This window comes from Lupinus angustifolius, chromosome LG10, assembly GCF_001865875.1.
Source record: "Lupinus angustifolius cultivar Tanjil chromosome LG10, LupAngTanjil_v1.0, whole genome shotgun sequence".
Lineage (NCBI taxonomy): Eukaryota > Viridiplantae > Streptophyta > Magnoliopsida > Fabales > Fabaceae > Lupinus > Lupinus angustifolius.
In genome coordinates this window covers 13,965,120-13,979,307 of record NC_032018.1, presented here as the reverse complement: position 1 = coordinate 13,979,307, position 14,188 = coordinate 13,965,120, and the positions used below count along the sequence as shown (strand labels likewise).

At 34.7% G+C, this 14,188-nt stretch overlaps 1 protein-coding gene across 9 annotated transcripts; it reads right to left on the bottom strand.

Annotated features, from left to right (window-relative positions):
- Positions 1,041–13,547, bottom strand: LOC109358512 (formin-like protein 18). Of its 9 annotated transcripts, XM_019602785.1 has the most exons (21): positions 13,264–13,535; positions 13,017–13,150; positions 11,471–12,171; positions 10,902–11,123; positions 10,120–10,814; positions 9,000–10,029; positions 8,822–8,879; positions 8,032–8,788; positions 7,808–7,934; positions 7,325–7,396; positions 6,692–6,790; positions 6,537–6,578; positions 4,859–4,939; positions 4,701–4,751; positions 4,534–4,615; positions 3,868–3,962; positions 2,979–3,050; positions 2,765–2,881; positions 2,276–2,344; positions 2,106–2,172; positions 1,369–1,650 (listed from the first exon to the last, which is right to left on the bottom strand). In XM_019602785.1, the coding sequence occupies exons 2-21, from the start codon at positions 13,087–13,089 to the stop codon at positions 1,478–1,480; spliced, it is 4,683 nt and encodes a 1,560-aa protein (XP_019458330.1). In that variant the 5' UTR covers positions 13,090–13,150; positions 13,264–13,535; the 3' UTR covers positions 1,369–1,477. The 9 variants fall into 9 exon arrangements, 7 of the variants coding, with proteins under 7 accessions (XP_019458326.1, XP_019458325.1, XP_019458330.1 ...); XM_019602781.1 differs by adding an exon at positions 1,041–1,362 and having other exon boundaries at positions 1,463–1,650; positions 8,032–10,029; positions 13,264–13,536; XM_019602780.1 differs by adding an exon at positions 1,041–1,359 and having other exon boundaries at positions 1,463–1,650; positions 8,032–10,029; positions 13,264–13,536.

Here is a 14,188-nt window from a genome sequence, read left to right as displayed (position 1 = left end):
TTTCACAGTTTCTCTCATTTCCTCTCCTTTATGTTTTCCGAATTTTAAGTTCTTTACAAGAGGTATACACATTTAAATTTGTTGTTCATTTTTCTTTACTTTGCACAAATTTATTTAGCCGTGCTGCTAAGTTTGTAGATCTATTTCCATCGAATCTACTTTAGTACTTATTGCTATATCGCAATATAATTTAATTTAACAATGAATAGATCCCAAAGTCCACATATTAGATCTGATTTCCAGAAGGGTTAAAATATTGAACCGGGACAATCAATTTCAAAGGCCAAATTGCATTGGATCAACTTAACAATAAGGACAAGTCATTTTATTTTGTTAGTTGGCTGAATGTAGCCCTATCCTTAATATTGTCACTGTGGGATATGGTAACACCATAACAACAATTAATATCCTAGAGACCCCAATTATAAATAATTTTAAACTTCACCAACTCAGTTACAAATTTCTACAGTTAAAAATTCCCAACTAATTTCTGTAACTATATTAGTTTTTAGCTTAAAAAATTACACATACACTTTCAAAATTTGAAAACGTTTAGGGGCAAGCCCACTCATCTATAAGTTGGCTCTAGCACAATGCATATAAATAAGAATGAATGTAAAACTTATGCATTGTCAATATAAGATTTATACACGGTTATTATTAACTATTTATTTGTATTATTTTTTTAAAAAGTCAATTGTGATAAAACATAATGGTGGATAATGTATCAACAGTGTATACACTGTCAGTACATAAAACTCACACTGTCACTGCATACATTTTTTTTTTGCTCGATAAGAATCCGTCTTGGGTTCTTAGCTGCTATATAATTAATATAGTGATGAGTTTATGTCTATGTATAACAAAAATAGAGAAATAGTTTGAGTCCAACATTGAATGATGGGATCAATGAGATGGAGGAGTTCTTCAATGATAGTATTTCCAACTTCCTTGCCAAACAAAGAGTGTAACATATCATTGGATCCCCCAACACCAAGTAGTATTTGAGATTAGAGGATTTGATGCACATTTATTTGGCTATAAATGAATAACTTGTATTCTGATCAATATCTTCAATATTTACAAACCATTTTGTCTTATATCATAAGGCCTTAACCTGAAAAGGTCTTAAGTATAGCTAGCTACCTCTTAGTAGTGCTCTCTATAGTTACAATAAAACTTAAATACTAATCTATATCATATCTTAAAATATAATATGTAAATGGATATCAACATAAACAAGATTCTGTGAGGCTTACTTCTTAAAATGAATCTAATCCTCAGCCATGAGCATTAATATTCTTGAATTAGATAACCACTTAAGTTAATGTATCGTCATCGTCGTCATCAATGTCGACGCTGCTAACAACAAAATCATGTTGCAGTTAATGGTAAGTGTTGTGTTCATCCAAATAGATGGAAACTTCTATCACAATGAAACATGTTTTTAGCAGTTTGATACCTTAAAACATTCTGATCATTTACTATTACTACTCTTGATGTTGGATCGTATCGTATGTTCGGAGCCCTTTTTGCCACCTACCTTTTCAGCTTCCTTTTCTGCTTTCTTTTTCTCGTATTCAAGTTGTTTGCAATTTTCATCATGCGCTCGGATGAACATCTTCACAAAGTTTAGCAGAGTAGATACAACTACAGAGAAAACAAGAAAGATAATTCGCAACGAAGGTCGCTATGGTGAGTTTAATGTAAAACAGTTCCTTTCTTTACATACAATGTCTTAAGTATTTTCATATTGATAGTGATACCTTCCTGAAATCTTAGGAAGGGTTTTTACTTGAGTGTTTTTTTCTAAAAGAAAAGTTCTACTTTGAGATGCTTTCACTAAAATGCTTTTTTCTAAAAAGATTCTCAAAGTGCTTATTTTGATATAAAAATATGGATATGGTACTTTAGTATTATGGTTCAGAAGTAATACAAATGTCTGAAAATGTGATTATGCCTGTAAGTTTTTTCCTAACCTTTTCTTCATGATTAAACAAAAAATATAGAGGGAAATGATGACATAAAAAAGGTGCACAATTGTTGTCCCTGAAGATAACAATCACATTGAAATCCATTGGACTCAAAACCAATTCTATTGGTACCTTGTTCAAATGGGACACGTGCCGGATCTTCTCCGAAGTAAAGGGCCAATGCATCTGCATTTCTACCCTGATACATTCAGCTTTAGAAAATGAGACAAAATCCTCTTCATATCAAGAATTGATCACTTAAGCACAAAAACTATCCTCAAAAGTGAAGAGCTAGATCATACCACATTGGCATAAAGTTGAGCCAAAGACCTCACTTCAGCTTCAGCATCACTAAGAAATTCCTTTAAAATCTGAATATTACCAAGTGAAAAAGAGAAGAAAAACATATAAGCTAAAGAAAAATATTTTAGCATCATTAAACTATACAGGCCAAGAAGTCAATTCAGATAAGATTCATACATGTTTTCACTATTTTCTGTACACATATTTGAAAACATGAATCGGAATGAAAACACGGGTCTAGATTCAGAATTTATGGGAAATAGGCTGGAAACAGGAGGTCGCTATTATAATTATTGATATTCGTAAAAAAAGAAAACAGAATATGTTTTGTAAAACCAAACAGATCCTTCATGTTTCCTGCTTCAGTAGCCCATGCCTAGATTGTATAAATATTACATTGATCTGAATGCATCAGAAGTTTGGATCAGTTCAATCTAATTGAAGCATTTAGATGATGAGTATTGATGACGTGCAAATATATTGTATACCTGGCAGAAGCTTTCCGACACGGGTCCATCATTCTCGGATGCAGTCAATTCCTGAACTACTTTCTCCAGTCCTTTACTAATAGCTTGCATTTCCTCTGCCAAATATTTCAATTGTATCTGTATGGAAATGCTTGCTTATAACTCAGCATACACCAAAATCCAAATGATAAAAAACTAAAACCACCTGATATGACAGTAATATAAACAAAGATACCTTGGTTGAACCCTCCAAATGCACCAGGTCTTTCGGGAAATCTAAAAGTTCTGGAAGCTTTTCAGCAAGCACCTACAACTTGCCAATCATAAAAACAATTACTACCCGATTTATCTCATTGGAAGGCACCATGCCCAAAAATTTACAGTTAACTGGTACAATAGAACACATTTGGAATTCACATTTCACTGATTTACTTCCATGAAACAATAAGTAATGAGTGAAGTGTTGCAGGCAGAACATACATTCGCAGTTGGATCTCTCAGACGAACTTTGAAATAGAGTCATATGTTATTATGCATTAAATTATTTCAAATGGTCAAGCAACTTTAGAATCATTGGCTAGCTACCCAGATATAGTGATTGTAGAGGCTCAACAATTCTGTATAAGCAAATGATGTCTAAGATTTTAACAAATAATGTCCTTTCTTCTTGCTTCTTGGGACTTCCCATCTTCAACTATCCGTTGGACGTGTAATTATGCTCTGTAATAGTTTACTGCATAGTGGATGTGGTTAACTAAGTTTCATGTTGCAAGAGAGATCTTCTCATATTTATATGCATTGCCAACTTCTTTAGTTTCATATTCTCATATTCTTATTTTCATGGATGGCGAAAGCGAGGGCAACTAATAGTTCCTTTCTATAACTTATTTTATTAGCTGAAAACGGATGAATTCAACATATGTTTGTCAAAAATGTAGCACATATTAACAAACAAGTGGTATAAGAAGAAAGTCCATTATACTATCAACATTATTTCATGCTGCAATTTACCAATCAATTTATATGCATCAATAAAACACTTAGATGCAGATGTTATCAGAAAACAAGATAGTCTTCTTGAGCAGAAAACGTCATATTGAAATTTAAGGATACCAAATGTTTACCTTACAAAGATAATGCATGAGAGTCATCTTGTTGTTTCTGGCTCGTGTATCGGTGAGTTTAAGGAGACTATCCAGTCGGAACCCAATAGCAGAACCTACAATAATCTTATAAATTAATTAGTGAGAAAGCAATATAGATTCAAGACTATAGTGATGTCACTTTCCAATGAAAAATTATTCATCCAAGGATGAAAAGTAAATGTCAAATAGTAACTACAGAAAGGACATAAAGGCTTAAATATGCTTTAGTTCCTATAGAGTAGGGTGATTTACATTTTGGCCCTTATATAAACAAAAAATGGTTTTGCATCCTGCAAATTTTGAAATACTTATTTGGTCCCCGAACTAAGTTGCTTCTCTTAATTGCTGACGTCGTTGAGGGATGGCAATGACAACAATGTCACATTCACATAGATGACATGCATGTAGTGGTAGGGACAAAAAATCAAATTTTATAGGGACTAAAAACTAAAAACAAAGGGGAGTTATGTCAGGGACCAAAGTCGCTAACTTTCATTTGTATAGGGATGCAAAACTAATTTTATTTGAATACCAAAATCAAAATCACCCTAATTTATAGGGACTAAAAACATACTTAAGTCATCCATCAAAAACATGCTTTGTGATAATGAAAATAAAATGGTGAATGATAAAGCTTTAACTCACCTCTTGCAGTTCCATGGTTCAAAGCATTACCCAGAGAAAGAATGGTTTGCATAATTCTTTTCAACTTGACTGAATTCCTGATCTGGCAAACATAACAATGGAAGCTGAAGAGAAAAGGGTGCCAAATTCAAAAACAGGTATTTAAAAGAAAAATATATGTAATTTACCTCTTCGGATGCGGAGTTTACAATACTCAAGTCCCTTCTAAGATCTTTCACCTACATGGATATCATACAGCAAAGTGCACAAGAGCAGTTAAATTTGTAATCGCGAGAAAACAGAATAACAGTTAGCAGCCAAAAGAACTGCATGGTTGTCTTCTGACCTGGGTGCAAAATTGCATCTTAAAAGAGAAAACCCTTAGCTTGTTTTCCACTCTTGGCACCTTCATCATTTCTAAGAAGAACTATCACAAAATGCAAAAGCAAATAAGAAAGATGTAAAAAAACAAAAGAAACAACTCAGAAAAACATGAATGTGATTTCCATAAACTATAAATAGCAAGTTAATATCCATATTAGAAAGATTCAACTCCATCTAAATGATATCTAAAAAATGTATGTCTGGCAACAAAAATGTATGGACAGGTTTACATAGGAAAAATGTTAACACATCTAGTTATATGTTTAATTATGGATAAAAAATTTATTGAACCATTAATGCTAGATTGTCAGTAGATTTAAGTATATTGGGTCAATAATATAGCACGACGGGGAAATTGAGGGATATGTAAACCATAAGGTTCAAGAGGGATAAATGAAATGGCGGAGTACATCATGTGATAGAAAGGTGAAGGGGAAACTTTACCACACAGTTATATAACCTATTATATGACACTGAATGTTAGGTGGTAAAATATTAAGAAGATAATAAACTCAATGTAGTAGAGATAAGAATATTCCGTTGCATGAGTGGACACACTAGACAAAATAAGATTAAGAATAAATGTATGGAGAAATTTGTGGTAACTCCTATTATAGAAGAATGGTAATATTGTGCCTTAGGTGGTTCAAGCATGTATGGATGAGACCGTTAGAAGTCTTAGTAAGGAGAGTATATCAAATGGAGGTAAATCCAATTTCTAGAGATAGAGGGAGACCAAGAAAAACCATAGACGAAACGATTAGGAAAAATTTAGAGATTAATGCTTTGTTAATGGACATGATTTATAATATAACATTATAACATTGTTTAATCCATGTCGTCAACCCTACCTAATGGGACTAAAGTTTGGTTGTTGTTGTGTCACCTAACCATAACACGTTCCTTTAAGAGGAAAAAGAAGATCCAGTTCTATTTGAAATACTAGTTTTTAGATGTGATATTGTAGCTTATAGTTGTGAATCTAGCTGAAAGCTTATAGCTTTTATAATACCCCAACCTTGACATGTAACCCTTCTAGGTCTATGAATTTACTCAGTATGTCACCCTTTAAGCTTAGTGGTAACAACTCAATTGAATCTTTGGCTATAAGTCCTTAAGAACCAATTGAGTCGCAAAAAACTCCCTATAAATGGGAATAAAATATTGCAGGGGTATTTAAGCTTAAAAGGTATCACACTTACTAAATTCATAGGCTCGTAGGTATTGCGTATCAAGACTGGGGTGTTACAATTTTCAACTGCAGTCTCATACTTTCAGCTAAATCCAAACCTATAAGCAACATAAAGCTTATAGTTATATAGATTGTTGTTTGAATTAGAGCTATTTGAAAAAACTAGTGGTACACTAGCTGAAATGTATTAAATGACTTAATAAGGAATATCTTAATGGATCAGGAAGAAAAATGTCATTTGCTGAAAATTCAAAGGATGAGACATCAACTATTGGGAGAGCTTATAGCTTTTGGAAACTTAAACTAGTTTTCCAAAGTTACAATCTCCCTATATTTTTCGTTCACAACAATTCTACAAACTTTTTTGTTGACAAACTTGTTATATAAGTTTGTCATGCCAAGCACACTAAAAATAAGGAGCAACAAGTAACAGTTAAAATCAACTCACCTGTTCACATTTTCCCAGGTTTTCCTTTTCTCCAGTATAACCCTGCATATAAAGTATGGCTATAGCTAAAATAAACATACAATGTTGCAAAGTTGTTGATGCTTCCCCCTATGACATTAACTTCTGGTTGAAGAATAAAAAAAAAGGCTTAATACCTTAAGCATTTCCATCTCTTCTTTGGTTGGAGAGAACTTTATGAGGTTCTCAACCTGATCAACATCTAATACTGAATCATCCAATGCAAGCACGGCACTCTGAAAGGCAATGAAGTAAAGCATTTAAGAAAACAATTACAAATTTGACGATCTCCTTTATGTGATTTCTAACGATCTCCAACCCTATACTTGAACAAACCACCTAGGATGTGATTCTAGCATCTTTTCTATAATCGGAGTTATTCTAACTTCCTCCCTATGTATTAATTCCTAATTATGGAAATGTCTATTGTGTCCATTTTCTTCGCATTTCCCTCAATTTCTCCATATCATGTTGCATGATTGATCTAAGAGACTTAAATCTTACTATTTTGGTGTAATATGATCTTTTCAATTTTTACCTTTATAGCTGGATTTATTCATCTCTTACTAAACTTATTTTTCATACATTCAGTCTTATTTCAACCTATACTAAGGCTTAACATATTTCTCAGTTATTATAAATGGATTTTGACTCATATTCTCAGCCGATGTGGAACTTCAATACTTTAACACTTCCGAACATAAATCCAAACAAAAATGTTCCTACTTCCTAGCATACTTGTGACAAAACCAAAAGGAGTAGTACCCTACCATTAAATCAGGCAAGGGGATTTTGACTTTTGTAAGCATGATCTCGCAGTTATATGCCCGCCTGAGCTCAATCTGCAAGATGAAATTAATCTCTTTATCAACTTTTATAAGAACTCCTGACAAGAATTTAACTATGGAGGCATTAATGAAAGTCATGACACATAAGAACCATAACACTAAATAAAACCTACATTCAAGGATCATAACCAATTCACTATGAAAAAAGTTATATGTCTACTGAAAAATATCAAACAGTGGCAAATACAAATGTATACATCAAGATAAAAGCAGAGGAGTAAAATGGAATGTAGTTATATAAATATCTCACTTTTATTTCTTTTAACTCAACAAACTTATGTTTTATGAGTATATTTAATGAACATTGTAATGGATAAACAAATGAAGATGATAGTAACAGTGGAGAATATGAAGATTAACTAATAACTGAAGTAATATGGAGATTAACAAAAAGAAAATACATACGAGTTGCACTTTGTCAACTTTTTGCCGCGAGGTACGGCGATTTGAGTTTCCTTCTTTTCCATGATCAGAATTTGGAGCAGCTGCTGAGAAAAGACTCTCAAGTTCTGACATGTCGAACTCCGGAGCCCTGATACCAAAAAGAGTTTGTTAAAATAATGAGCAGAAGTTGATATAAACTAGAGTCATTCTCTAATATTATTACTATACCCATAAAAAAGTCATACCTACAAGCTTCATCAAGTTTCTGTGTCTCTGCCCATAAGCTTCCATGCACAGCCCTTGTTAATTTTAACCAATGGTAAGGTTTGAGATTGCTCCTTTTAGTCTGAGATGGACCTTTTGGGTTAGCTCGAAATAGGCCGCGACCCTTTGCACCAAACGGAACACCAGGCGGTCCAGGAACTGGAGGTGCATGAGGCTGCGACGATGCGGTAGGGGAAGGAGGAGGGGGTATAGGCGGAGATGGAACAGCAGAATTCTTTGATGAAGGAGGAGGGGGTGGTGGCGGGGCTGATGATGTAAGATTAGGAGCAGGTGTAGTGGAAGAATGCCGAGGAGGTGGAGGTGGTGGAGGAGGGCCAGATGAAGCAGCCAATTTGTTCGTACTCAATGGAGGTGGAGGAGGCGGAGGTATTGAAGATGCAGTGTTTCCAGTTGAAGATACAGGTGGAGGCGGAGGAGGAGGTGGACCTTTAAAAGAATCTTTGACTGTGGAAAGGGATGCTCCAGGAAGCAGTGGGGGTGGTGGTGGAGGAGGAGGAGGAGGAGTATCTAATGATTTTTTACCTTTATCATGCATTGCATTTTCAGAAATGGGTTGCATCAATTTTGAACTAGGCTCAAGTTGAGGATGATGAGGAGGTGGCGGAGGAGGAGGAGGGGAAGCAGGAACAAGCGGTCGAGAAGTCTTCTCTGTTGTCGAAAGAGCATCCACTTTAGATGGAAGCAATGCTGGTGATGATGATGCTGGAGGAACACTTGTAAAACCAGGTTCTACCGATTTCTGCACCTTTGAATCTGAAACTGTCACTTGTTGAGTGACTTCTTTGATATCATCCATTGGTGCATGATCCTGCAACACAGTTGTTAGTCCAAGAGCTGATGGTGCACTATGATATCTTGAAATAGATACAGGAGAAGCTTGCAAAAAGTTACTATAAGAAACTGAAGCAGATCGAGTAGCTTGACGAACCCATGGAGATATGATTTTAGATTGCGTGGGTAACTCAAGAGAAACCTTCAACTTTTGAGGTTCAATCTTCTTTTCAATCAAGTTTGCTGCATCAACGAGAATAGGGTTAAATGAGTGGCTATCTTGTTTCCTCTGAACTGTGGATGTGAGACTCTTGATATCATTTTCTGACAACACTTCTGCTTGTAATTGCTCACTCTCCTTTTTCATTGATTTTGCATCCATGGATGGTTCAACTAAAGGAATAGATTGTTTCCCCTGAGCGATAGATGTAGAATACTTGTCATCATTTTCCAACAACGCCTTTGATTGTAATGATTCGATATCCTTTTCCTTTGACTCTAATGGCCCGATCTTCCTTTTCACTGAATTTGCATCCGTTGATGTTGAATACTTATCATCATTTTCTAACAATGTCTTTGATTGTAATGATTCAGTATCCTTTTCCTTTGACTCTAATGCTCCAATCTTCTTAACTGATTTTGCATCGGTTGACAGTTCAACTAAGGGAGTAGTAGACTTTTTCCCTTGAGCCACAGATACAGGAAAGTTTGTAATATTTTCCAACAATGCATTTGATTCCAAAGGTTCAATCTGCATATCAGTAGAATTTGAATGCGTTGAGAGTCCGGAAGAGGGAATAGGCTGTTTCTCCTGATTGAAAGGTGCAACAGTCTTGTTATTTTCCGGTGGTGCCTTTGATTCTAATGTTTCTATCTTCTTTTTCACAGGAGTACCCTCAAATGATTCAACCTCCTTTTTCTTTGTCTCTAACAGTCCAATCTTCTCTTCCATTGAATTTGCACCCGGAGATGGTTCAACTTGCGGAGCAGATTTTTTCCCTTGAGCCACAAATACAGGAAACCTGGTAACATCTTCCAACAATTCCTTTGATTCTAATGATTCATTCTGCATTTCAGTAGAATTTGAATCTGTTGATATTCCAGTTAATGGAATAGTTTGTTTCACCTGATCCACAGGTGCAAAAGTCTTCATGTTATTTTCTGGCAATGCCTTTGATTCTGATGGTTTAATCTTCTTTTCCATAAGACCACCCTCAATTTCTGATTGTGTCCTTCGTTCAATCTCTTTTTCCGACAATGCCTTCACGTCTAGTGATTCAATCTCTTTTTCCTTTGATTCTAGAAGTTCAATCTTCTCTTTCATTGAATTTGCATCAGTGGATGGTTCAATTGAGGGAATGGATTGTTTCCCCTGAGCCACAGATGTAAGAAACTTGGTGCCATTATCCAATGATTCTAACGACTCAATATCCATATCCTTGGATTCTAATGGTCCAATCTTTTTTGCCATTGAGCTTGTATCCATCGATGGTTCAATTAAGGGAATAGATTGTTTCCCTTGAACTGTAGATGTACGAAAGTTGGTATCATTTTCCAATGATTTCTTTGATGCTGGAGATTCGATCTCCTTCGATTCGATTGCCTCTATCTTCATGTTATTTTCAGGCAACGCCTTTGATTCGATTGCCTCTATCTTCTGTTCCATATGAGCATACCCAGATGATTCAAATGAGGATGTAGATCTCCTGGACAATCTTCCGGACAATGACTCATTAAGCAATTTGTTTGTTGGAGAAGAAGCGCTGCTGTCCAACCTTTCAAGAAGGATATTTGATGCTGTGATCTGTTGGAGCACATTTGCAACTTCGGTATTCGAATCTAGCCAGTCAACATTGTTGAACATTTCTTTTACCTTAGCAAATGCTTCAACCGGTAGGCCTTCTTTCTCCTCAATACAAGGCAGATCAATTGGAATAACAGAAGAAGAAGCATCCATATCAGAGAAAAGAACCTACAAAAATAAATACACATGTCCTTCATTAACGTTAATCATAATTATAAAAAAGGGATGGGGAGAGAAAGAGAGATAGATAAATACCTCTACTCTGAAATTTTTAGGGAAGTAGTCTTTAGCATTCCATAATATGTCAATCTCATCACGGTTAAGCATCAAGATATTTGATCTTATGAATGCTGTGTTAAACATGACCCGAAACATCATATTTTCACGTTCCAAATCACTATCGAGACTAATACACTCGAGAACAACATCGCCTTGAACATGACAATTGATGTCAATCTTAACCAGTTCACAATCAGCCTGTGAAACAAATAATAAATAGATTAAGGGAAACCAACATATCATTATTTAAGAACCCTTTGTAGGAGTATCCATATAGAGAAAATTGAAGAAACAATTATGCTGTGTTTTCTTCTCAGTCCATCAGTAGTACCAAGTAAAAAATCCACTTTGTAATTCCATTTCGCATGTGGTACGTTGATTTTTACTGGGTCTGTTTATTCCATTCATAAGTGTATCACTGGATTAACTAAAGCAAATATTTTAAGAGCAACAACAACTTCCCATATTTTAAGAAAATAACAACTATAACATTGCTTTATTTTAAGAAAGCATTTCAAACTAGTGTCAAGGGACTTAGGTATCACCTGCTTGTAATACCGAACAAGTTTGCTTCTCTTTGGAGTTGAAAATAGAACTTTGGGAGTCCGATCAGCTGCCATAAAAGGGTCCTGTCCGTATATCCTAAATATAGGACGGCAACCACCCTCTCGGTCCATTTTAGGAATGAGTCTTAGAATTACACAGTCCAATGTAAGTGCCCTATCTAGAGGAGGCCATTCCGAACCAACGTTTCTTCTTGATATATACTGAAGATACCTCAATTGTGAAGGTAATGGATTCAATGGTGACATCAACTGCAAAAGCTCCCGAGGAGCTTGCTTGTATATCATATCTAGCGTTTTCTGCTCCCCTGTAAACTGCTTTCTATAAATCAAGAATGCAGCCAGCATAAACGCTAGAACCGGCCACCCGCCTCGTTCACAATGCATCAAGATAAGATTTTGCTGCCCAAGTTGAACCCAGTTTTCGCCCGATTTCAAGAAATGGTGGATCATCTCCATGGTGAGTAATGAGCAACCCTCATACTGTCGAGGATAGTCCATCACCATCATATCATAGTCAGACAAAATGTTAGAAATGTGGCTTGGGCTTTCTCCCTCGTGCATGTTGAACACCATATATGAAGCATCAGGGAAATGACCATGAAGTTGCGCAATTATTCCCCCGATATAAACTTTATATTCATCTTCTTCCATCATATCCGCGGTAAAGCAGTAATCAAAGACTACACAATGCAGCAACAAAAATAGTCATAATGGCATATATATATGTGAAGTAAAGATTCTGTAATATAGTGATTATAAGAAGTATTCAAGCAATTATAACAGAAGTTCTCTGACACTAATACCCGAGAATCATCAATGGACAATATTTCACAATTACTAATTCTAACTGCACAAAGAGAATTTTTCATAGCTCAGTGTTTCATAGCAATCCTATAGGTTCTTCCCAATAATTTTACTTTCAGCCCTCCCACAATTCTATAGTTTCTTCCTGGTGGTTGAACCCTATGTAGTCATTGAATATTTATTCTTCCCAATTTAATCATATTTTGAACTAGAATAACATAATCGGAAATATAATAAAATTCATAAGCAACAAAGTAATCTCAAATAAAAAACCCTAAGTATGAAATGAAAATCCCTAAATTAATACTAAAAAATATCTATACCTAATCTACTAGTGGTGTAAGACCCCGCTAGACCCCGAGAATACCAAAAGATCAAGGGTTCGATTCCTGGGAACGACACTTGATAGGAGGGGCAGTCACACAACCTGAAAGGGATTAGCTCCTTACCCATAGGTTGAAGGGATACCCTTTGGTACTACCCAAAAAAACATCCATTGAGCTCAATCATACAAGATGTAACAACAACCTATTGAACAACTCACATTTGGGCTAATATAGTTGCATAATGTACAGTGAAAATGTAGAAAATTCAAACAATTCTCATTATTATTCAATTCATACCACAACCCACAAAAACAAAATGAAGAAAGATGAAAACTTTGAACTGAAAAGAAGGCAATAATAGTAATAATGTTGTTGAGTTGAAGAAGAAAACATACCATAAACCCTTTCACTGATTTCAAGAAGGCCATCTGGGGGCTTCTTATAGAAGAACTTTCTGAACAATGCCATTGTCTTACAAGATCAAACAGAGTCACTCTGCCATGTAGGGACACCTATAACAACATTGCATCTAAACTCAAATATTGTGATCCTTGAAACCCACACAACATAAATAATATTGATGGTATTGAAGGGAGTGTTGTATATTGATACATGAATATTTGCTGGATCTATAAGGAACACTTTATCTTATCTTCACATGCACTTTATCTATATATATGTAATGGGAAGAGAGAAGAAAGGGAAACTTAGCTTTCAATCAAAAAGAGAATAATAAGAGTTTTATGCATCATATCATATAACATAACATGAAGAGTTAGAAGAAGAATAGAATTTAGATCAGAGGATAACGATGACGTAATCCGTATCTTAATGATGTTATGTTTTGTAAGACATTGTTTGTTTGTTTGTTATGGTAATGATGATGATGTCAGAAATCTATGACATTGTGTTTTTCGTATCTTACACATTTTATTCATTCATTCATTCTTCTTATTCTTATTCTTGAGGTTAACGCAAAGGACATAGGATCTCCGTACAAGGTTGCGCTCACGTGTGTGCTGCACTGCATTCTAACATCAAACCCCACAACAACACTTCATTATCATATCTTATATGAAAAAATAATCATAATAAATTATTTATTAATTTATTCATCAATTGACAAATAAATAACAAAACAAAAAATAAGCAAATGAATATAATATTTTTTATTTATTTATTCCATTCCATAGGTAGTTTTATCAAACGTTTAATTAAATTGCATACATAGCTATAAGTTGTGGATATCTTAGCAATAACACTACAAACGTGTAGTTATATGTTATAAGATTACAACTATAAACTAGACCTGTCAAATAGGTTATCCGAATGGGTTTGGGCTAGCCTGCATTTGGTTTGGGTTAAAAAGTTTTAAATTTTATGTAAGCTAAATCTGTCCAAAGCGAGTTATTGGTTATGGCGGATCAGTTTGATTAAGATTATTTTAAAATAATATGATAAATAAAATTTAATAAATATAACTTAAAAATAATATGATAAATACAATTTAATAAATATCAATTAATAAATTGAAAAAAATGGGAGAGAAGGCAAGAAACATGAATTT